The sequence below is a fragment of the Rutidosis leptorrhynchoides genome, chromosome 2 (genome assembly GCF_046630445.1).
Source record: "Rutidosis leptorrhynchoides isolate AG116_Rl617_1_P2 chromosome 2, CSIRO_AGI_Rlap_v1, whole genome shotgun sequence".
In the NCBI taxonomy this organism is placed as follows: domain Eukaryota; kingdom Viridiplantae; phylum Streptophyta; class Magnoliopsida; order Asterales; family Asteraceae; genus Rutidosis; species Rutidosis leptorrhynchoides.
This window is the reverse complement of record NC_092334.1, coordinates 139,065,743-139,090,607: the sequence shown is the minus strand read 5'-3', so window position 1 is coordinate 139,090,607 and position 24,865 is coordinate 139,065,743. Positions and strand designations below refer to the sequence as shown.

The window sequence follows — 24,865 nt, the reverse complement described above, 5'->3', positions numbered from 1 at the left end:
GACTTTTAAATATATACGTTTATAAATGTATATATGCGTACATATTTTAAAGCCAGAAACTTTAATTGATTAATTTGTTCCTATAACCACTATCACCGTTAATTTCATACAAAAAAATTCAAACTAAAATATGGCAAATTTGACCTATTTTACCGACTTTCTAGCTTTTCTAAATTTTGACCGACTTTGACCCGATTGTTTTCAACGTTGACCCGAATTTTGACTGCTGACTATCATATTAGACGGTTTTCTTCGAGACAGGACGGGCTAGTCACCAAACCGTTGCAACGGGTCACAACGGCTCGAGACGGGGTATTTTGCAACACTGATATTTATGACATGATCAAATTTGGCATGTTACAACCTTATAGCAAATGTTACAACTTTTAAAAATATATGATGACCTCACCATAAACTCTCATTTATTATATAGAATAGATAGATTTATTTATTAAGATACTAATAACAAGATGTTACAAAGAAATACGATGAATTTTTAAGCCATAAGTTCCTCTATGTCTAATAGAGAAACTTATGGTTTAAAAAAGAGAAAATTATTTGAAAATGTATTGAATTTTCATCAAATGCTTATTGTATGTATCTAACTTTCAAATCTTCTATTATATGCATTCAACTATTTAAATTGTTTAATTGTATGTATTTAACCTGTTATAACATGTAACTTTCTAGGTCATCTCAATTTCATTTACATATATTTACATCATTGGTCCCTCATGTTTGTAAACTCTAATTTCATTAGTCCCCTCAAATTTGTAAACCATGATTTTCTTTAACATGTTACTTTCAAATCTTTTGATTTCTTTAACCACACAGACACACACATATATTCTTTCATCGTCATCTTCCCAATATTCTAAACCTAAATTTCAACAACATCGTTATTCACTTTCATCATCATAAATCCAGACAAAGCTTTGTGTGCTTTATGATTCACATAACTTCAAGAAATTTAGAATCACCAAAGCTCAAAAACATCATCAAACACCTCAACTCGAATCTAAAATTTGAATATAGTGTTCTTCATTTTTTTCCATAAAGTATCAACAAAATTTACTTCATGGGTCGATTCAAGCTTGGATTGAAGAATGTAAAATTGAGCACGTGAGCATAACACATGCCACATCACTACTTAGCATAAAGTCGGTTATGTAAATCTCGCATAAATCAAGCAATAACAGCATGACACATGTCTTCAAATATCACGGAACATCCATGCCTATAAATAGGCCACCTAGGTCATCACTTAAAAAACTAGACTTGTGACAGAGAACATACTTTCTCTCTCACATAGTACTTTCTCACTCTAGAACGTTTACACTTAGCCACAGAGCGCTAGACGGACCAACTTACAGTTTGGCTCCGCGAGATTGATAAAGCCGCCCCACAACATTCTGACCGTGAACCGGGTTTGCAGGGATCCGTCCCTAAAAAAAATATTAATCGACAATCTACCTCATCTCACTAAATAGTTCTAGTGTTGCACTGATATTTGTTAGCCGCTAGTCGGAAATAGGCATCAACAAGCACCAATACAAAACAAACACATTAAAACAATTTAATGAAGGCAATGGTGTTGCCTACCACTCTTTACATTGTCCATAAACATTTAAATTTTACATACATTTATAATTTATAATACACAGCAGCTTTTCAAAAAAAAAAAAAATGTAAATGTCACACTGCTATAACTATATAAAAATAAAAAATAAAATTAAAAATAGTTACATTACATGCATAATAAAAAACACAAAAGTCCAGTCAAACACTTTGCAAAAAGCCGGGTCGGAGGGGACCCGTATAATCTAACCCTTACCCCCCTCGAAACGTCGTCGTTTCCCCTTGTATTAAAACTTATAAAGTGAGGGCTTGGTGTATGTTTCAGTTATCTTCATATTCATTTGCTTGTTCCAAACCCTCGTTCTTCAATCTCCTTCATATCATATCTTCCATACACAAACAACCACCAGTATCACCTATATCTATCGTCATGACGTCACCTTCTATCTATTATATGTAATAAAATGTTACATTAGGTTTCTCAATTTCGTTCATCAAAAACCAAAAAAACCCTAAGGTACGTCAAAATCCTCAATTTCCGTGATTTATTTGAATTACATTATTACGTAATCATAAATCATGTTCCTCTTTACTAAAATTTTATTAATTTTATATGATTACTGTTTATTTTGGAATTGAGGTTGATTTTTTTTATTTTTTATTTTATTTTATTTTATTTCTGTTTCTGTAGGTATGAGAGGAATTAAGTTATCATACAGGGATGTGGATAATTTTTTATCAGGAAGTGAATATTGTTTGTTGTTTATTTGTTAGAATGATAGATGTTGTAATTGTTACAAATAAAGTTAAAAATAGAAGATATGGCGCAACAATCTTCGCGGCTCCAACGCTTACTTACTTTACTGGAGAGTATCCTTTATGTATGATATTGATTGATTATCAATTTATTTTCATAATTGATCTGCCTCTGATGGTTTTTTAATACTTTGTTCAGTAAATATATCTATAAAGTACAGACTTTAAGATGTTCTCGTTAATAAAGAGGGTTGGGTGTTATGCCTCCATAGCTAAATCATGTATTGCTGGTCTGGGCTGTAGTGACAAGATATAGGATCTAAGGTATAAACATGAATGTTAGGTAGGTTGTCAGATGTATTGATACTTTAATAAGCTATCAAAGTATGCTGATAGATGATATGAGGCTCAGAATGTTGAGCAGAAATTTATATAAATTCCAAAATATTTAGGGTATAGGCTTACAGCGTGTGCTGTTAGAGAGTTGTTGTGTGTTTTCCTTGGTTATAAGGTGTATTAAAAATTAGAATTTTATCTCTGTGTGGCTATAAAAAGAGCACATTAGTTAGAATAGTTAGATCAAAGGAAGAATCCTGGAAATGAATGAGATATTGAGTGTTAACGAACATTGATATAGTTTAATGCTGAGCTTGAGTGCCCTAATAGAATTTAGTGTAATTTTTGTGTGGTTAAGTCAGAAATTAGTTGTTAAACCCGTTTTATGAATGTGGATCTTGTAACAATATGTCAGTAGCTATAATAAATGTTTATATTTTCTTAATTGTTTTGGCAATTCGTTTTTCTTCACCTTGTCTAAGCTGGCTCAACCCAATCCACGAGATTCACTGCAGCCCGCCAGATAGGCGAGATTGCAAAATTGTATCCACAGGATCTAAGCTCTCTGTTACACAAGGTCTGCTTTGCTTTCGTAATTCTTAATTTTGTTACCCCTAAAATGGGTTGCTTATTAAAACATTAATGAACTATTTACAAATTTCAATTTCCAGTAAAAGTTCAGAACTTAGTTTTTATATATACTTATTCATATATTTTCCAAATTAAGGACATTTTATGGTAGCTGTCCATCATTACTTTGTTTGAGTGTTTGACTAATAGTTGATGCATTATTTAATGCTTATTTGACCATATTCTTTTTAGGTCTCACAATATCTTCGAAGCAAAAATTGGGATACGAGAGTTGCAGCTGCTCATGCCATTGGAGCAATTGCTGGGTGTTTTAAACATTCAACTGTGATGGAACTTTGTAATCTTGTTGCGGAAAAGATGAAGGAGGCTTGCATAAATTGTTCTGTTGATGATGTCATTTTAGGGCCAAAGTCTCATCCCAAAATAAATGCGAGCACTTCATTTCAAAGGTTATTGTTGCTATCTTACCTATTCTTATATTTGCACCATTTACACTATCAATTTTGTATTGTTCTTAAAGTTTTAATTGAACAGCTTTGAACTCACTAAAGTGCTCGAATTTGGGGCTCTTTTGGCTTCTGGAGGACAGGTACCAACTTTACCTGACACCTGTTAGCTAAACTTTTAGATATACTTATATTTGTTATATCATAATTTTTTTGGATGTATGCAACTATTATGCTGTTTTAGGAGTTTGAACTTTCTAGCGATTTCGCTAGCAACCCAAAAGAAAGATTGGCCAAGCAAAAGCGAAATCTAAAGCGACGGCTAGGTAATTTGCCTATTTGTTATTACCTTCATTGGTTTTTATCTTGTTTTAGTTGGGTAATTTGTTTGGTATAATCTGGATGGATATGATATTTGTATATAGGGTTGGATGAATGTGAGCAGTTTATGGATGTAAACGATATGATAAGAGATGAAGATCTTATGATGCATAAGACAAATTCTACAGGGAGCAACATACCTCCTCAATTTTACCTTCAAAGAACTACACGTACGGTCCAGCAGTTTGTAGTGGATATGGTGCCTGGTTACAGACCAAGAAGACCAAGTGCTCGTGAACGGAATCTTTTAAAAAGAAAAGCCAAAATAAATTCAAAAGACCAGACAAAAGGTTGGTCTAAAGATGGAGAACCGGATGTGTCAAACAATCAAGAATTGGTTTCACCCAAAGGCATCTCCCCTGATTTACCTAATTCCAATTCGGTAATGAAATACTGAAATTGTCATATTGTTGTTCATTTCATTTTGGATATGAAGTGTATATGTAGATAATCGATTCAGCTATTTCAGGATGCTATCCCTGATGAAGAAAGCTCCGAGCTTGAAAAAGATGGAACATGGCCTTTTCATAATATTGTTGAACAACTCATTCTTGATATATTTGATCCCGGTAAGCTTTTGTTTTATTAAATGTATGTATTCTGTTAACACATATGAGTAGTATTTATTAAATTTATGTGTCCAGTTTGGGAGGTGCGACATGGCAGTGTAATGGCTTTAAGGGAAATCTTGACACATCAAGGTGGTTGTGCTGGTGTTCTTATGTCTGACAACAGCTCAGATAGCCTATTATTAGCTGAATCACAAGATAAAATGGAAATTACTGTGAAGAGAGAACAAGAAATTGATTTGAATATGCAGATCACAACTGAAGAAACTGAGCCAGACCTTAAGAGGCAAAAGTTTGAAGATCCATCATACGATCCAATGCACGTGTCGGTGTCCACCAGCACAGATGCTAACTCCGATTCTAGTAAAATGATGACAGATACTGGATGCAATCCGTTTCTTGGAGCAGTAAATGGTGAATCAAATGTTGGTTCTGTTAAAGTTGAACCACAACCATATGTGCAGAGTGTGCACTACCCTCATACAGAAGCTGCTGATGTGGCACAGTCAGCCAGTTATTGTGATAATAAGGATTTGGTGGAGCGGGAAGATATACTTGAAGGTCTTCCCCAAAATAGTGAGCTTGCCAACTTGATTAAGAGAACCAGGGATTCTTCAGTCAAAAACACTGAACTTCTTCAAGATTGTGGAATTCGTTTCTTGTGTGTGCTGTCTCTTGATCGGTACACAAGCTACTCGTTAAATTATATAGCTTTTGAACTAGATCTTTCACAAATTGAAATTACATAATAAAAGAGTTACTCTTGATTGCTGTTGTTTGCAGTTTTGGAGACTATGTGTCTGATCAGGTTGTTGCTCCAGTACGTGAAACATGTGCACAGGCATTAGGAGCTGTGCTTAAGTACATGCCTCCTTTGTTAGTCCACGAGACACTGAATGTTTTGCTGAAAATGCAGGTAAATGTCAATTCTGAGCTATTATTGGTCCATTAGTTGAATGTATTAGTTGGTTAAGACATGTAATATATTATTGTTGTATGCTGTTGATTGTTTCTGATGATTTTTCCAGCGTAGACCAGAATGGGAAATTCGTCACGGAAGTCTTTTGGGTATCAAATATATGGTTGCTGTGCGTCAGGTAAAGTATACATGATCCGCAATCATTTGATGATATCTCACCTTGTTACTTCTTTATTGTTATCTACTATTTGCATGACACTATTGGTTAAATATAAAAAATTAGACCTTTATGCTTGAATTTGCTAATATGATATTTATATTAAACAGGAGATGTTACCTGATTTGCTTGGCCGTGTGCTTCCTGCTTGTAAAGCAGGCCTAGAAGATCCCGATGATGATGTCAGAGCAGTAGCTGCTGATGCGTTAATTCCTACCGCCTCTGTCATCGTTTCACTTAGTGGAGAAATGTTGCATTCTATTGTGATGTTACTGTGGGATATTTTGCTTGATTTGGACGATTTGAGCCCATCCACTAGCAGGTATTCTTTTCATCTTAAAGGTATAACTGTAAAGATTTGCAGTTTTGTTTTGAATAACCTTTCTAAAGATTATATTGGTATTTTACAGTGTGATGAATCTGCTAGCAGAAATATATTCTCAAGATGAGATGATTTCTAGAATGTTCACAGCCCAAGATTTTAAAGGAAGACAAGGATTTGATCTAAATGATAATGTTTTTGCTGATGATCTATCACGCACTGTAAATTCTCAAGAAAATCCATACATGCTGTCAACTTTAGCTCCTAGATTGTGGCCATTTATGAGACACAGTATAACTTCTGTTCGCTACTCCGCCATTCGTACATTGGTATATTTCTTTAAATATTTTCTACATATTCTCTTCAAATACTTATATATCCAAGTCAATTGATCCGAGTTCAACTAATAATTTACACAGGAGCGGCTACTCGAAGCTGAATACAGGAGGAGTATAGCTGAATCTTCTGGCTCCTTTTGGCCTTCGTTTATACTTGTTGACACCCTTAGAATTGTGTTTCAAAATTTACTGCTCGAGTCAAATCAAGAAATTTTACAGTGCTCAGAAAGGGTCTGGAGGCTGCTTCTTGAGGTAATTACTTTGACATCATCATGACATAAGCATTATTCAAAATTTGAACTTTTGTTCTTGTACTGAAATTTACCTTTGAATTGTTGGTAGTGTCCAGTGGGAGACTTGAAAGCTGCTGCAAGCTCATACATGGCATCATGGATAGAGCTTATAACTACTCCATATGGATCACAACTGGATGCTACAAAAATGTTTTGGCCTCTTGCACTACCACGTAAAAGTCACTTTAAAGCTGCAGCAAAAATGAGGGCTGTGAAGCTCGAAAATGGACTGTACACACATGTGGTGTCAGATTCTGTTGAAGGAACTCTTCCTCATGATAGGAATAGAGATACTTCAATGGGTTCTGTTAAAATAATAGTAGGTGCTGATAGTGAAATGTCAGTTACAAATACTCGAATTGTTACTTCAACTGCATTGGGAATTTTAGCATCCAAGTTTCATGAGGGTTCTGATCAGTTTGTTTTTGATCCGTTATGGAAAGCTATTACCTCTTTGTCTGGAGTTCAACGACAGGTATGGTTTTTTTGAATGTCAACTAATGGCCATATATTTGTAGGGTGGAGATAATGGTGGGTCGGTGGTTAGGTAACAGTTCATGGGTTTAAACGGGTCTAGTTGGACCTTTTAACATATTGAAGGACTAAAGATGGGTCCATATTGGACCCATTCCCTTTGCTTTCTCGAGACCCAATGGACCCAATCCCATCGGACCCAAATTTTGGTGTATGGGTTTTGATTGCCAGATATATAATGAACTTTACATATTCTTTTGTTTTTTAATAGTAATAGTTTTTAGTATATTTGGTTAATGCTGTAATTAGGTAGCGTCATTGGTTCTGATTTCTTGGTTTAAAGAGATGAAAAGTAGAGGATTTTCGGGAATGAAGGGACTCAACTCTAGCAACTATGATACCATAAAGAACAAGTTGTTGGAGCTGCTAACATGTACAGATCCGTCATACCCTACAAAAAGTTCACGACTACCTTATGCTGAACTTTCTAGAACCTATGATAAAATGCGTAATGAGGCATCACAGCTCGTTAATGCTCTTGAATCAACCGGCATGCCCATATCCATTGATGTGGAAAATTTGACACCTGATGACGCAATGGCGTTTGTATCAAAAGTGCAAGTACCAAGTAATGAAGGTGCTGCTGGTGAAGATTCAGTTGACAGGAATAGTGTTGATGAAGTGGTCTCTGTAAAGCAGAGACTATTGACCACTTCCGGTTACTTGAAATGTGTCCAGGTTTGTTCGAAGTACATTGCATCTTGTTTGCTAGTACAAAGAATCTTTTAATTTAATGTCAATGTGGGTAATGTAATAATCGTATAGCCCAAACACAATGTCCCCCTCGAACGAGAGCTGGGTCCACTCATCGCTGCTCAAGACCGAGGGGTGCGCCACGTCACTGCGTGCGCTCAGGGGTGCGCCCTACTGCGCCGTCCACCACATTGGGGCTATAGCCTAGCTCTGATACCACTTGTAATAATCGTATAGCCCAAACACAATGTCCTGCAATATAAGCCCAAGAGTCCATCCTTTTCTAAAACCAATTGGTGATAGAGGGACTTCCCCTTAGACTTATATACATACATTTGTTTTATCCCATGACCGATGTGGGACTTTGGTTTGCACCCTTACAGGTAATGCATCAAAACGGGTTCAGATAGAAGTGGGACATATTTAAATACAGTTTGAAAAGGCTTATGGGCCGGGTTAGATATACCTGCAATCACTTATTATCTTTACTTAAACAGTGTCATTGCAATCATGATCTAAGTATTTGGATAAAATGGTTTAGGAGGTTGTAAGCTTTAAAAACTGACATTGGCCAACCTTCAGCCTGTTTGACCAGATCTCTTGGTAGCTATTTTTATGTTGATCCATTTGAGATCATCAATGATTTGAACTCGACAACTCATATGGACTATGCAAAATCTGATTTAAAGACTATCCTTAGTTGACTTTCATGGAAAACACGTTGCTCAAAAACACAAGTGTATAGCTTTTGCATAGTCCAAAACAGTTTGTACATAACCATACTAAATTAAGTGTAAATAAGAATAGGGATTTAATAAAAAATTATTAAATATTAATATCCTGAACAAAGCCTCTGGTCTAATATATAGAACTAAGATTCTGAGAACAATATCAAATAAAGGCGCTGCCGGTTTAGTTTTTCGGTTTTTCGTTTCCAATTCTGATTTCTACATATACCTATATGGTTGTGATATAACTAATCTAGCACACATCTTTTCAAGAAAATTTTGAGACGGGTATTAGTTAGGCTTCATGAAAACTCTTGACTAGTACCTACTTTTCAATGTGAAATAGAACTTAGGGAGTTAGGGATCTGTTAACAAGTTTTATTGGTTAAATAGTTGACACATAAGTATATGTAAGAGACAACAATAACTCATTTGCTTCTAAAAAAGTGAGAAAACAATAACATTCATCTTAACTGGTTTTTTAAAAGGATTTAGTGTCTTTGTATTCTCACTTTTCCTGTTCTCTTAAAACATCCAGAGCAATTTGCACGTTACCGTATCATCTTTAGTTGCTGCAGCCGTTGTTTGGATGTCTGAGCTTCCTGCAAAGCTTAATCCAGTTATATTACCATTAATGGCCTCAGTTAAGAGAGAACAGGTATTCCTATCCCAACTTATCTTATTTAGTTATGCGAAACATGTAACATATTATTAACCTTAAGCTTCATTTCAAAGGAGGAAGTACTACAAAACATGGCTGCCGAGGCCCTTGCGGAGCTTATATATCATTGTGTTCTTCGTAAGCCTGGTCCAAATGACAAACTTATTAAGAATCTTTGTGGGTTAGTATGCATGGATCCTTCTGAAACTCCCCAAGCTGGAGTATTGAGTTCCATAGAAATTATTGAAGAACAAGATCTCCTTCCGTTCGGGACCAATTCAACTAAAACTAAACCGAAAGTTCACATGCTTGGTACTGAAGACAGATCCAAAGTTGAGGGGTTTATTTGCAGACGAGGATCAGAATCTGCTTTAAAACATTTATGCATTAAATTCGGTCCTTCATTGTTTGAGAAGCTTCCTAAGCTATGGGACTGTCTTACAGAAGTACTAAAGCCTATGTCTGCAGGAGATGAAGGGCGTATTAGTCAAACCATAGATTCCATTAAAGACCCTCAAGTTTTGATAAATAATATACAGGTGGTTCGCTCTATTGGTTCTTTAGTAGACGTGACATTACGAACCCAATTAATGTCACTTCTCCCATGCATTTTTACCTGTGTTCGCCATTCTCATGTTGCTGTTAGATTAGCTGCGTCAAGATGTGTCACATCAATGGCTAAGTCAATGACAGTCAACATTATGGGACCCATAATTGAAAATGTAATACCAATGTTGGGTGACATGACATCTGTTAATGCTAGACAAGGGGCCGGGATGTTGATGAGTTTGCTGGTTCAGGGACTCGGTACTGATCTGGTACCGTATGCACGTTTGTTAGTTGTTCCTCTTTTGAGGTGTATGAGTGACTGCGATCATTCGGTTAGACGGAGTGTGACTCATAGTTTTGCTGCCCTTGTACCCCTTCTTCCATTGGCCCGGGGTGTATCACCTCCTGATGGTTTAAGTGAAAGATTGTCTAAAGGTAGTGATGATGCAGAGTTCTTGGAGCAACTTGTTGATAACTCACATATAGATGATTACATTGTCCCAACTGAGTTGAAGGTGACCCTCAGAAGGTAATATTACCAATATAGCCTTGTTCTGTTATGTTGATCTATGCACATTGGTGGGAATTTCTACCTATTTTATTTGGAGTGTATTACGCAGGTAAAGTCAGGAAATGTTTTTTGAATGAACTGTGTTGAGCAGACTGATACATGTACTACTGGAGGTCCTATAAAGTGAAAAACTTGCAACTCAAATCGTTAAATATTTGACATGCTGAGAAATTTTGAGGCCTTAAATAATCAGTATCTTAAACCTTTAGTTTTAGCAGCTTTACCCTTCATAATTGTGAATGAGGAGTTTCATCACTGTTGTAAAAGTCGGCCAACGCGTCGGTCTGGGGACTAGGGCGTCCCGACTCGTAAAAAAAAAAGCCTTAAAAGTTGGTCAACGTTAAAATTTCGTGTCAAGTTGGGGCCGAATCAAGTCTGAGTTGGGCCGAGTCGAGCCTGAGTCGGTCAAAGTTAATATTAGGTCAAAAAGTTTATATTCCTTAATATTAGAGTTTGTGCCATATATATCTATGTTTGAAATATCCATGTTCTATGTTTGATATATTTATGTCTAATATATATGTCTAGTTTATTTATTACTAAAAGTCAATGTTGGTCAACTCAACGCCTGACTCGTCTCCGACTCGCGACTTTTACAACCTTGAGTAGTTGAGTTTCATTTATTTATTTGCTTGAGCTGAAACTAATTCCTCATTGTGACTGTTCTTATATGATATTTATATACTATCTTTGATCATAATATGTTGGGTGAACTAGACTATGCACATCTTTTTACCTGGACATTGTCTCTTATGTGAACCTGTAGTATCTGTATGACTTTTTTAATTCTGAAACGAGATGTTTATGCCTGTAGGTATCAGCAGGAAGGTATAAACTGGTTGGCCTTTTTAAAGCGGTTCAACCTTCATGGGATTTTATGTGATGATATGGGTCTTGGTAAAACCCTTCAAGCATCAGCAATTGTGGCATCTGACATCGTTGAACGCCGAGCATCAAACAATAATGATGATCCTCCATCATTAATCATTTGCCCATCTACTCTTGTTGGACACTGGGTATATGAAATAGAAAAGTTCATTGATGCATCTGTTATAACTACACTTCAGTATGTAGGTTCTTCCCAAGACCGTTCTACACTCCGTTCTCAATTTCAGAAATATAACGTGATTGTAACATCTTATGATGTGATTCGTAAAGATATCGATCATTTGAAGCAGTTGTTTTGGAACTATTGTATTTTGGATGAAGGGCACATAATTAAAAATGCAAAATCTAAAATCACGTGTGCTGTAAAACAGCTGAAAGCCCAACATCGTCTTATATTAAGTGGAACACCAATTCAGGTTGTTTAATGTTATCTTGTGTTAGAAGTTCGTTGGATTGTAGATTTAGTATTGGTCTGACTATCGTCTCTTGTATACAGAATAACGTCTTGGAACTATGGTCGCTCTTTGATTTTCTTATGCCAGGATTCCTAGGAACAGAGAGACAGGTACTTAAAAAACATGTTTTGTTTCATAGCAACTAAAATATTCTGAACATGTTATGTAACTTATTTTGGGTGGTTTTGACAGTTTCAAGCAACTTATGGGAAGCCATTAGTGGCTGCTCGTGATTCTAAATGTTCAGCCAAGGATGCTGAAGCCGGTGTACTTGCCATGGAAGCATTGCACAAGCAGGTTTATTATTATTATTATTATTATTATTAAAAATTTTAATTTATATTTTGTATCTTTCAATGATGTATTTGATTGTTGTTTGCTTAAACTAAGATATTATATTATGTTTAGGTTATGCCTTTCCTGCTTCGGCGCACGAAGGATGAAGTCTTGACGGATCTACCAGAAAAGATAATCCAGGATAGATACTGTGACCTGAGTCCTGTTCAACTTAAACTTTATGAACAGTTTTCGGGTTCACATGTTAAAAATGAAATTTCTAGTATGGTTCAATCAAATGAGACAGAAGCAGGGGAAGGGGAAGGAAAGGATACATCTAAAACTTCTTCTCATGTGTTCCAGGTAATTTGATGGTACATTATTGAAAAACTGCAATGATAAACCATTTATTCAAAATGTTACATTGGTAGTCCATTTCAATTTTGATATATTAACTTTTTGACCTGCATAATCTGCTTGTCCTCTCTAGCAATCCCACATGAGCCAATTTCAGTTTTTCTATTTTTTTATTTTTATATTTATTACCATTTTGACCATGTGTGTCTTCTCTTGCAGGCCCTTCAATTTTTACTAAAACTCTGCAGTCATCCTTTGCTAGTACTTGGTGGAAAAGTTCAAGACTCACTTCCCCGTATTTTGCCCGATCTATTTGCATCAAGTTCTGACATAAGTTCAGAACTTCATAAACTGCACCACTCCCCAAAGTTAGTTGCTCTTCAGGAAATTTTGGAAGAATGTGGCATAGGCGTTGAGGGCTCAGGTTCTGATGGCTCTGTTGGTGTTGGCCAGCACCGGGTCCTAATATTTGCACAGCATAAGGTGAGTTTATATTTTGTTTTTCTGTAAATGGATGTGATGCAGTTCAAAAAAATATTTACTGTAACTTTGGTAATTTTTGTAGGCCCTGCTGGACATTATTGAGAACGACTTGTTTCATGTCCATATGAAAAAGTAAGCCGTTTCTTTTTTTGAACTCTGTAATAGTATTGATGGCACCAAAATGGGTCAGCTTATGTTGACCAGATACATTTATTATTCAGAATTATATATTTTGTGTATATTATGGTTTTATATAATTATGAGATAATGTTATGAATAAATGATTTTAGAGGATTTACGCTTTGAAATTGACTTTGATGTCTGTTTTATTTTTATAATATTTGTTAACTTTGAGAAACACAATAACTTTCGCACACTACCATGAATATATACATTTGTGCAACCCCGATACTCGAACTCATAACTACATGGTTGGAGGGGAACCTCAGTACCCTTAGGTCAATGGCCCTTTGGTTCACTTTGTTGTCTTTTGACTCTCTTGGAATTTAATTAGAACTTTTGACCTGTTAAAGATAATTTTGACTCAAACCAACCAATTGCTATTGGGTGAAAAATGCCACCTCTCTGTTCCTTTTGTATTTGTGTTCTTCTAATTTGAGTTGTCCATACAAACAGTGTGACGTACTTGCGGTTGGATGGATCCGTTGAGCCCGAAAAGCGGTTTGACATTGTTAAGTCTTTCAATTCGGATCCTACTATTGATGTTTTGCTTCTGACGACTCACGGTAAGCTGTGATTCAAACATGTTTAGTGTTTTGCTTAAACATTTATAGTAATTTATTTATTAATATTAATTATATCATGTCTTTGGCAGTTGGTGGTCTTGGTCTGAATCTTACATCAGCTGATACCCTAGTATTCATGGAGCACGATTGGAATCCAATGCGTGACCATCAGGTACATATCATTTATAGATGTGACATTTTCAACCCATTTACTTATAAATTGGTCAATATGGTCTATGTTCATAAAAATAACATCCATCCATGGAGCCACATCGTACAAACTACCGACATTTGCGATTAATTTACTGTTTACCCTTGTACTCTTTGCACTTGAAGGCAATGGATAGAGCACACAGGTTGGGACAGCGGAAGGTTGTTAACGTCCATCGTCTTATAATGAGAGGAACTTTGGAAGAGAAAGTGATGAGTCTTCAAAAATTCAAAGTCTCCATAGCCAATGCGATCATAAATGCAGAAAATGCAAGTCTTAAGACAATGAACACTGATCAATTACTTGATCTATTTACACCAGCAGATACTAAAAAGGTAAAAACTTTTTAAATTCTGAATCCTTTTCAGGCAAATGACTAATATGCAAGCCTATAACACAAAATACGAATTTTTTTTTTTTTTTTTTTTTTTTCCAGGGTGCATCAACATCAAAAAGTTCTGATAACAATGATGGATTATCAAAGGTACCAGGTAGCGGTAAAGGGCTAAAAGCCATTCTTGGTGGACTCGAAGAGCTTTGGGACCAATCTCAATACACTGAAGAATATAACTTGAGCCAGTTTTTAGCCAAGTTGAATGCTTGAGGCGATAGCTTTGTACAGTTTACATTTTTTTGAGCCGCTCCCGATTTTGACGATTTTTGATAGTTTTTTCTTCATATTTTGAATCTTCATTTTTTACCCTTAGCTCATTTATTTAGAATTTCTTTGGTATAGAGTAAGGGGAATAGGGAGTAACTCGGGAAGAAGAAGGTTCTCGTCCAGCTTGTTTTTTGACGAAACTATTGTTTGTCACACTAATTAAACACGTTACATGTCTAAGACTCATTGTTACTTACGACACTTGACTTTCGGATTTACTAGGCTGGATCTCGAGCGTTGATTTTTAATATCATCTCACAATCATCCATAAAAAATTTCCTCCTCCCTTGCAAGGATTATTATATTCCCTTTCCAAGAACTATTTGTTGATTTGCATTGGCGTTTGCATATCTGTGATTTCTGCTTGAAGTCTTTGAGGTGCGGATTTGTGGCATAGCTTGTCGATTAGCTAATCATCCCTAGATAGACTTGAGATCTTTGCTATTCTCACGAGAAAATCTTAGAAGTGGTCTTTACAAGAGGATTTAGGTTTAAATTTCAACAACAGTTTCTGAGAGTTTTAACGGAAAAAAAATGTCAGAAATAGCAATGGTACAACCCTGTTAGACCACATAAAATTAATTAACATACACATATTTTTCGAGTGGTAAAAGGAAAACCTTATAAAAGGTCTCGGGTTAAAATTTTGCTTGATTGTAAAAAAAAAAAAGAAGGGTCAGAAGCGATCACTAGTTACGTCTGCCCAAAAATTCTCCCATTCCCTGGTAGTATATGGAAAACGTTATCCATTATTCATTTGTCAACGTAATATTATCAGAATTGCTGAATTTTAGCATGCTATTTTCGAATAAATTATAAAGTAATAGTAAGACTGTAAGAGTGAATTTTAGTAAAATAGTATAGTAGTAATAGTATGAGCAATAACAATAACAGCAATAATAATAAGTTAGAGGTTACAATCCACTTGACAAAATCGCAACTTTAAAAACACACAACAAACCTTAAAAACGGCTATAAACGTTGACACTACACTAGTACTGCAACATAATTTCAGAAATGACAAAACCCAAAATCATCAGAACCTAAACATAGCTCAAAATTACCACTTCATTTAATTCAGAATCTTAAACTAATACATGATTCGGGGTAAATTGAAAATTCAAACATAATCCATCATTAGCAGTTTGGAGATGCATAAAACAACTATAACATCTAAGATAGCACAATTGCACAAGCAAGATTGGATAGGCAAATAGGCAATGGTCAACTGGGTGTAAGATGTAAGAAAACGGGTATGAAAACATATAATCGGATTGGTTCCTGAATCGTTAAACACTTTCTTAATTAAGTATTTCGCCCCTCACAAGCCTCGAGTTTACCCTAAATCCTAATTGGGATAAGACAAGAACGATTTTGTTTCCAGACAAGAAGAAATCAAAATCACGAATTAGAGAATCTGTGTGTGTTTCTGTATATGTTTCAATTGTAGGATTAATGTGCAAGGTACAACATATAACTATATGGCCAACCTCATTTGAGCCTTCGGGGTGACACACATATACACAGAGACGTCAAATAAAATATATATATGATGTATATATATTACTTAAGTAACAAAATAGTAAATCGAAATTAATTCATTTACTATTCATATGAATAGTAAATGAATCGAAATTAATTAATTTACTATTCACATAATAGAAATTATTAATTATAAGTTACATTACATACCCCTGAAGTATTTGAGAAATACGACTTTATGATATATATTCGTTCTAATTTGGATTCACGGATTTTTCATAAAGGTTCACGGGTATTTTGAAAAAAAAATCTTTATATATTGCACCAAATTAGTTCATATCGTATTCTTTCAGTGAACTAAAAAAACACATATTACATATTTTGATTTCATAATATTAACCAAAGGTTGATTAATATTACTTGGGTTTGGACTAGCATCCATTGACGGTTGTTTGAAGTGTAGTGTGGACTATCCAAAGAGACGGTCAAACTTTTGATCGTAAGTTTCTCCCCGTCTCATCAATTATTCAAGAAAAGGTATATCGTTAACTCCTCTTTTGTTTTATATTCATGACAATTATTATGATGTAACTGGATCATTGGGAAAGATTAATCGTGTGCATGTTTCATTAAATAAGTGAAAATTTAATCTTGTTAAATTTTGTTCATAAAATAATAAAAGATTATTATTTTAACTATCCGCTGCGTTAATCTGTTTTGGTAAAAGTACACACGATTTTCCATCAGTGGTATCCGAGCCGCTTTTACACCATCTTAATTGTCGCGTGATTTTTTTTAGATTTAGCTTTGTGGTGAATTGGTAACAGTCAAAACCTTTATGGTTTTGAAAGTCAACTTTGTTGATTACCTCATGACGCACGAATAAGATCTGGAAAAAAAATCACTGTTATAAATTTTGAATTTATTTGTTATGGCTTGAATATTTATTATAATTGTTGATTGTTTTATTCCATGGTTATACACATGCATTGTAACCATGGACAAGCCATATTTAAGTTTTAATAATGTAGTTATTAAAATTGTGATTGCACACATAGCTCATAATGCCCCGACCTATGTATGATTGTTGTGATTGTTGATTACGGCAATATTATGTCATGTTGATTATTTGTATTATTAGAAAGGCCATTTTGAAGCCAAAGTTGTATTATATTTATTTTTCATTTTCATAGTATTGTATTTAAGTTTATTTCAATTTGTAAAAGTACTAGTTTAGTTGTATTTTCAAATTTAAATAAATGTAACAAGATGAAGATTGAAGATAAAATACAACATGCTTTTGGCTTAGAAGATGGCGAACAGGTCAAGTTGACAATGATGGCGTTTGTCAAGTTTTCACTTGATTCTTGAATCAAGTGGGAGCTACGATATTACCCTTAGTTTGACCTCTTGATCTCATGTCGACTCATGAGATCAAACATAGGATTTTTGGGCTAGGCTATGTGTGTGTGATGCATGGTATGGTTGTGTTTTATTTTTCTGCATTTATATTTAATTGTTGATTATAATATATGCTAAATGTTTTTGATGAAAACATCAAATAAAACTAGTAACGAGTTTCAAAGGTTAAAATTGATGATTTTAAAAAAGTTAAACTCTAACGAGTTTAAAGTTAAATATTTATTTTTGAAACTCAAATAATATATATGAGCGACATCTTTTAAAAATGTTTTAAAATGATACACAATGTGTATTTGTTATTTTTCATATAAAATAAAATAACAAACTAGACGCATAAACACGACCGACATATATAAAATTGGTTAGAATGATTTTTAACAAAAAGTGTAGCGAATCTTGTGTGCATGCATTATTCGTTAACACAAACATTTTCAAAATACCCGTCAAATTTAAGTCATGCCATCCAATGAGCTTGCAAACACTCCTCGTTATTTTTGATTACGGTGAGACCTAATCGAATTATAGCCACGAGGTGGATTTTCAGTTACGAGTGAGACTAGGCTGAATTTCCACTGTTTCCAAATTGGACGACTTAATCGTATTCACGATGAGATCTGAGTTCGAGGCAAGGATGGGACAAACATGCCAATAGATAATAGTGGTTTGTTAGACTACACATATCTTAAGGTCCCATAAAGATCTAAGAGTTGCACCTGTGATGCAATTGGTACTCGCTACCTACCAGTAGACTCTATAACTGCTAGCTGATCAACAGATGTAGTTATGGAACCTCTATGTGGATCTTAGGCTTTCGTAAATTAATTGTTTTTAAATATATTAAAACTTGGGTAATTAATTTATTAAACTATTATATCGAAAATACTAAAATTGAACCTTGTTATTTTGTAGATGTCAAACAATTAAAACGTAAACCAAAACACCCTCCGTTCTTTGTTGGAGAAGGAGAAACTCAATGGTTCAAACTTCCTCGATTGGTACCGCAACCTGCGAATTGTTCTCAAATATGAAGGGAAGTTGAACAAAATTGAAGAACCCTTACCCGAAGCTCCTCTTGAGACAGCTACTGCTGCTCAAAAGAATGCTTATCAGAAGTTGTTTGATGAGCAAGAGAAGATAGCTTTAATCATGCTTGCTAGTATGACTTCTGACCTCCAAAAGGAAATGGAAGATCGTACAGCATATGATATGATGACTGAGCTGAAAAATATGTTTCAAAATCAGGCTAGTCAAGAGTTATATGAAACTTATAAGCTTCTTCAAACATGCAAAATGGAGGAGGGTCAATCAGTGAGCTCTCATGTCTTGAAAATGAAAAGCTACATTGACCGATTGGAAAAAATTGGAACTACCTTGTCACCTAACTTGGCTGTGAACACGGTTTTGGTTTCACTACCAAAATCGTATCACCAATTTGTAATGAATTACAATATGCAAGGTTGGGAGAAATCCCTGGCAGAGGTGCACTCGATGCTCAAAACTGCTGAACAGGATATTCCATATAAGGTTTCCAATCCAGGTGTCCTGATGATTAGGGATGGTAAGGTGAGAAAGAATAAGCCGAAAACTTGGGGAAAAGGAAAAGGCAAGTCAATTGCTAAGAAAAAGATTCCACCACCTCCCAAGAAAGAAAACCCAGCGAAAGACACGAATGTTTCCACTGTAGAAAAGTTGGCCACTGGAGGAGGAACTGTCCTTCCTACCTATCTGAGTTGAGAAAAGGCAAAGTTGGCCAGACCAGCAAATCAGGTATATTTCATATACAGTTATATACTTTTTCTAGTGATTCCTGGATTTTTGATACTGGTTGTGGTACTCACATCTGTAACAATATGCAGGGAATAAGAAGAAGTAAGAGACTGAAGAACAGCACACTAGACTTAAGAGTGGGGAATGGGGCTCGAGCTGCTGTAGAAGCTATTGGCACCTATGAGCTTACTCTATCTAGTGGTCTTATTGTTTTGTTGGAAAATGTCATTATGCTCCTAGTATTACGAGCAATGTAATTTCAGTTTCTCTTTTGAAAAATGTTGGTTTTGAACTTACTTTTACGCACCTTGGTATTTCAGTTTCTAAGAATAATGTATTTTATTTTAATGCTATTCCACGTGATGGTATTTTTGAAATTGATATGCATGGTATGATTTCAAATAATAATTCTGTATATACCTGTACTGCCAAACGAGTCAAGAAAGACTTGAATAATACCTATCTATGGCATTGTCGTCTTGGTCATATAAACAAACAACGCATTTCAAAACTCCAATCTGATGGGCTTTTGGAATCAACTGGCTCTGAGTCATTTGATGTATGCGAGTCATGTTTATGTGGAAAGATGACAAAGGTTCCTTTCTCCGGTTTAGGTGAAAGAGCTAAAGATCTTTTAAGACTAATACATACTGATGTATGTGGCCCTTTTAGAACTATGTCTAGAAATGGTGAATCATACTTCGTTACATTTACTGATGATTATAGTAGATACGGTTATGTTTACTTGCTGAAACATAAACATGAAGTTTTTGAAACATTCAAAATCTTCCAAAATGAAGTAGAGAGTCAACTTGGAAAGACCATTAAAGCCCTTCGCTCTGATCGGGGAGGGGAATATATAAGTCAAGAGTTTTTGGACCACCTGAAGAATCGTGGGATTGTCTCACAGTTCACTCCACCTTACACACCACAACACAATGGTGTGTCGGAGCGGAGGAATCGAACTTTACTTGATATGGTTCGATCTATAATGAGTCTAACTACTCTGCCGATGTCTTTTTAGGGTTATGCATTAGAGTCTTGATAACGCCAAAATCATACATGTTTATTGCCATTATTTCGATCCAAAGTTTTTCCATTTGTATGTAATTATTGTACTTATGTATTGTAATTCATGAATATTTGTAAAAGTCCATTGTGAATGAATAAATGAAGACCAACAGCGAAAACAAAGTTAAAACAAAGATTGAACGCGCAAAACAGCCTGAAAATGCTGATACAGGTCCAAATGCGTACCCCAGATGCGGCGCATCTCTGCACCAAATAACTTCCGACAGTTTCAGATGCGGAGCATTAGGATTTCTGGACCAAAACAGCACCAGATGCGGCGCATCTGAGAGGGATGCGCCGCATCCAAGCCAGATGCGGCGCATCTGTCCCAGATGCGGCACATCTGGTCCCCTGCCGACAGTCCTGAGTGCAGAACCTAGCTGGAATCTACTGAACGTAAAGAGATGCGGCGCATCCCAAAGAGATGCGGCGCATCTGGTCACTTTCTGGCCAAAATACCTAACTTTTGAGCCTATTTAATGGAGCCTTTGGTTACATACTTCATACACCTTCACTATTACATTTTCCCTCAGTTCTAGTACGATTTTCAAGGTTCAAGGAAGGCTACAAGTCAATCTCCACTCTTTCAACATCAAGATTAAGCTAGGATCATTCATCACTATTGGTATTATTATTCTATATCTTTTAAACATGAATTCAACTTGTATTTACTGTTCCATTAGTTCTTTTATGATTATGTTAGGCTAAAAGCCTTATGTGTTTGCTTCAATGTAAGATTTATGGCTTGGGATTGTTCTATACTTTGATGTTATGCTAGTTATATATATGTTTGATTGATTAAATTATCTAGTTCAACCGTAAGAACCATTGTTATGCTTGCTTAGTTCATTACTTCAATTATATAGATTGCAAACCTATTAATGTGAGTTAACTAGAAAAACAATCTATACTTCAATACACCTAGTAATCTAGATGATTAGATGCATAAACTTAAGTGATTTTGTTATGTGTTTAATTCGGTAATTGAATAAGTTCCAAAGCAACATAGTTATGAAATTACCTCAAGTGATTGTTGTAATTTAGGTTTCACGTGAGTTTAACCGGGTTGGATCTAGTTAGTTAATCAATCTAAATCACCATGTTCTTTCAAAAGATCCATTGTTGTAATCAACCTTGTATCCTAGTTCAATTATGTAAGTTATGACTTGGTTTATGTGAGTTCATCAAAGACCATAGCTTATACTTCAACACCTAGTGATCTAGCCACCTATATGTGAGTATAGGATGTTAATTGAACGATATTTAGGATATACAATCATGTAGTTTACTTAGAGTGATCTTAGTAAACTAGGTTTTATGTGAATTCAACCACGAAAGAATCTTGTTGATTAAACATAGCTCTTAAGTTTATAGAAATTGTGAAATTGATATAAACTGCTCTATTGTAACTATCACATAACGGTTTTAATTATAAAAGAACAATCACTGTCATTTATCAAGCATAGAAGTAAACACCGCATTCTCATTCTTGTTATTCATTATATTTATTTACTGTTTCGTTAAACGAAAATACAACTTCAAACACAAACCCCTTTTAGAATAATTAATCGTTGTAAAATCCTTAAAACAAAATTCTCCCTGTGGATCGAACTGGTCAATTTACTTGCTAGTTACTGCATGATCGGGTTTTAGTTGCCTGTATTATGTGTTAATTATTAAGCATATTGTCTATATTTTAAAGGTTACGTCTTGACACATCAACTTTTTGGCGCCGCTACCGTGGAAGCGGTTTTGTTAAAAGATTTTAATAAACTTTGAATTATTCGATCCTTTTGTAGGAATTCAATTCCTAGAAAAGTTACTTTTTATTGTAAGCTTGTGTTTTTGCAATTGGTTTGTTTGTGGTGTTGTGATTACAGGATAGGTATTGATGCATGAATCTACGTTCTTCCAACTCTAATTTAATTCCTTCATATCCTGAACCTGAAAGAGAACTTCACGAACGCTTACGAGCTCAAGAAGTAGAATCTCTTGCTCAGGGTTTAGAATCACTTTCATTGGATTCTAACTCTGAACCAGTTATTCAACCAGTCATAGAGCCAGTTATTAAAGAATAGGAAGAGATGGCTGCTACAAATCAAACGATGGATGCATTAATGAAGGCAACAAGAACAGGTCAAGACCACGCAATTATTCAACCCACGATGACTGATGGTTTTGAAATAAAGGGTCAATTTCTCCACATGGTGACTAATACATGCCAATTCGGTGGAGCCCCAAATGAGGATGCTAACGAGCATCTTCGTAAGTTTGTAAGCATTTGCAAGCTTTTCAAAATCAAAGTTGTCACCGATGAGGTCGCATGTTTAAAAAGCTTTCCATGGTCATTAAAGGACGATGCAAGAGATTGGCTAGACTCATTACCAGAAGGTTATATTGAAGATTGGAATGATATGATGGACAAGTTTTTGTCAGAATTCTTCCCTGCTTCAAAATCAGCAAAGTTGCAAAGTGATATAAATCACTTCAAGCAAAAGTCTAATGAGACTCTTTATGAAGCTTGGACCCGATTCAATAAAATGCTTAGGGTATGTCCCCAACAAGGGTTGAATACATTCCAAAAGGTCCAAATATTCTATAAAGGAGTCAATGTGGCTACTTGAAAGGACATTGATGTTGCAGCAGGAGGATCAATCATGAAAAAAAAAATGCCCGAAGAAGCTCACACAATCATTGCCGATATAGCATCACATTCTCATAATTGGCATCAAGAGATGGAGTTCTCTAGATCATCAACGGTTGCTAATGTCGAAAGCAACGATGAAATCTCTGCATTAAAAGTTCACGCTGCAAATCAAGCAAGGCAAATTGAGAAGGTAACCAAAGAAATGCACGCTATCAGGGTAGGGTGTGAATTGTGCCAAGGTCTTCATCTCACTAGAGATTGTGATCAAACAACGATGGAAGAGCAAGCAAAATTTTTAGGTTATTTGCGTAAAGGTGAAATGAATTTTGACGACTTTCCGGCGGTTGAAGCAATGAACCGAAAATATCCTCCTGTCAACAGTTATCAAATAGGAGGACCTTTAAGTTCAAACAACAATTACCACGAAGGAAATTCAGGTTACTAAAATAACCGGAATTTCCCAAATCAAAATCAAAGAAATGCACCACCGGGTTACAATCATCTAAACAATCGTAATCAACCTCCACGAAATTACCAAAATAATTTCTAACACAATCAACCACAACCACAAGCACTTATACAACCACAACCCGAGAAGAAATCCAGTTTAGAAGATCTTTTAAGAGATTTTATGGTTAAGTACGAGCAAAATGCGGAACTTCAAACTCAGCAAATTCGAAATCAACAAGCTACGATTCAGAATTTAGAAAGGGATGTTGGAAGGATCTCACAGTTACTAGCAGAGAGACCACCTGGTGCTCTCCCCTCAAATACTCAAGTGAATCTCAGTAACAATCAAACAAGGAATGAGCATGTAAATGCTATAACTACTAGAAGTGGTTTAACCACTAACCCGGAGACCCTTAAGTCCCCGGAAGTTCCTTTGTCTCCTTCTGTTTTGCAGGTACCTGTTGATGTAGATGAGCATGTTGAAAAAGAACAAGAGAAAGATGATCCACCAGAGGTCATATCGAAGAAAAGTGAAGAACCACCAGTGAAGGTGTACAAGGCACCTATTCCATACCCAAAAGCATTGAAGAAAGACAGACTCACGAGCCAATATCAGAAATTTGCAGATATGATCAAGCAAATCAGCATTAACATGCCACTCGCGGAGGTTCTTAAGGGTATGCCCCATTACGGGAAGTTTTTGAAAGATCTCATATCCTCGAAGGGTAAATACCACGAAGTTTCTGCCACATTCCTCCATGAGGAGTGTTCGACCATTTTGAAAAAGCAAAATGTACCTCCAAAATTGGGAGATCCGGGTAGTTTTATCATCCCATGTATGATGGGTGATTCGGTAGTGTACGATGCACTAGCCGACCTATGTGCAAGTGTTAACCTAATGTCTTACTCGTTATATTTGAAACTTGACTTAGGAGACTTGAAACCAACCCGGATGGGTATTCGATTAGCAAATCAATCATTTGATACTCCCATAGGTATAGCCAAGGATATTCTTGTAAAAGTTGGCTCACTTATCTTTACCGTCGACTATGTTATTCTAGAAATGCAAGAGGACACAAAAGTTCCTATTATTTTAGGACGTCCTTTCCTTAACACCGCATATGCTATCATTAATGTCCAAAAAGAACAATTAAGTCTAGGTGTGGGAAACGATAGAATAATTTGTCACATTGACAAAGCCATGAAACGACCCACTTCCACCTATGACTCTTGTTTTCAAATTGATGTTATAGACCTTTGTGTTGAGAATGAATTGCAGGAGCTACTTGAAATTGATACCTCGGGGTTAACCCCGATAAGTGAAAGTGAATACTTCAATATTGATGAGGATTTTGATGAGTTGATGAAGGTGGTAACGGATGATGAGACCATAGAAGAAGAAATTCCCAAGGAAGAGGAATCATTTGAAGATATCGGAAATAAAGATAGATTCCGAATAAAGAATTC

At 35.5% G+C, this 24,865-nt stretch overlaps 1 protein-coding gene across 1 annotated transcript; it reads left to right on the top strand.

The window, feature by feature from the left end:
• Positions 1-1,964: 1,964 nt before the first annotated feature.
• LOC139894390 (TATA-binding protein-associated factor BTAF1) lies at positions 1,965-14,777 on the top strand. Its single transcript, XM_071877645.1, has 28 exons — positions 1,965-2,095; positions 2,270-2,448; positions 3,153-3,247; positions 3,493-3,710; positions 3,796-3,850; positions 3,952-4,033; positions 4,133-4,470; positions 4,558-4,657; positions 4,733-5,339; positions 5,441-5,573; positions 5,686-5,754; positions 5,904-6,115; positions 6,204-6,444; positions 6,535-6,705; positions 6,796-7,221; positions 7,530-7,958; positions 9,240-9,359; positions 9,437-10,440; positions 11,297-11,786; positions 11,867-11,935; positions 12,018-12,122; positions 12,234-12,464; positions 12,678-12,941; positions 13,024-13,073; positions 13,578-13,687; positions 13,777-13,859; positions 14,024-14,233; positions 14,335-14,777. Exons 2-28 carry the CDS (start codon positions 2,400-2,402, stop codon positions 14,500-14,502), a joined length of 6,129 nt encoding a protein of 2,042 aa, XP_071733746.1. The 5' UTR covers positions 1,965-2,095; positions 2,270-2,399; the 3' UTR covers positions 14,503-14,777.
• Positions 14,778-24,865: the final 10,088 nt, after the last annotated feature.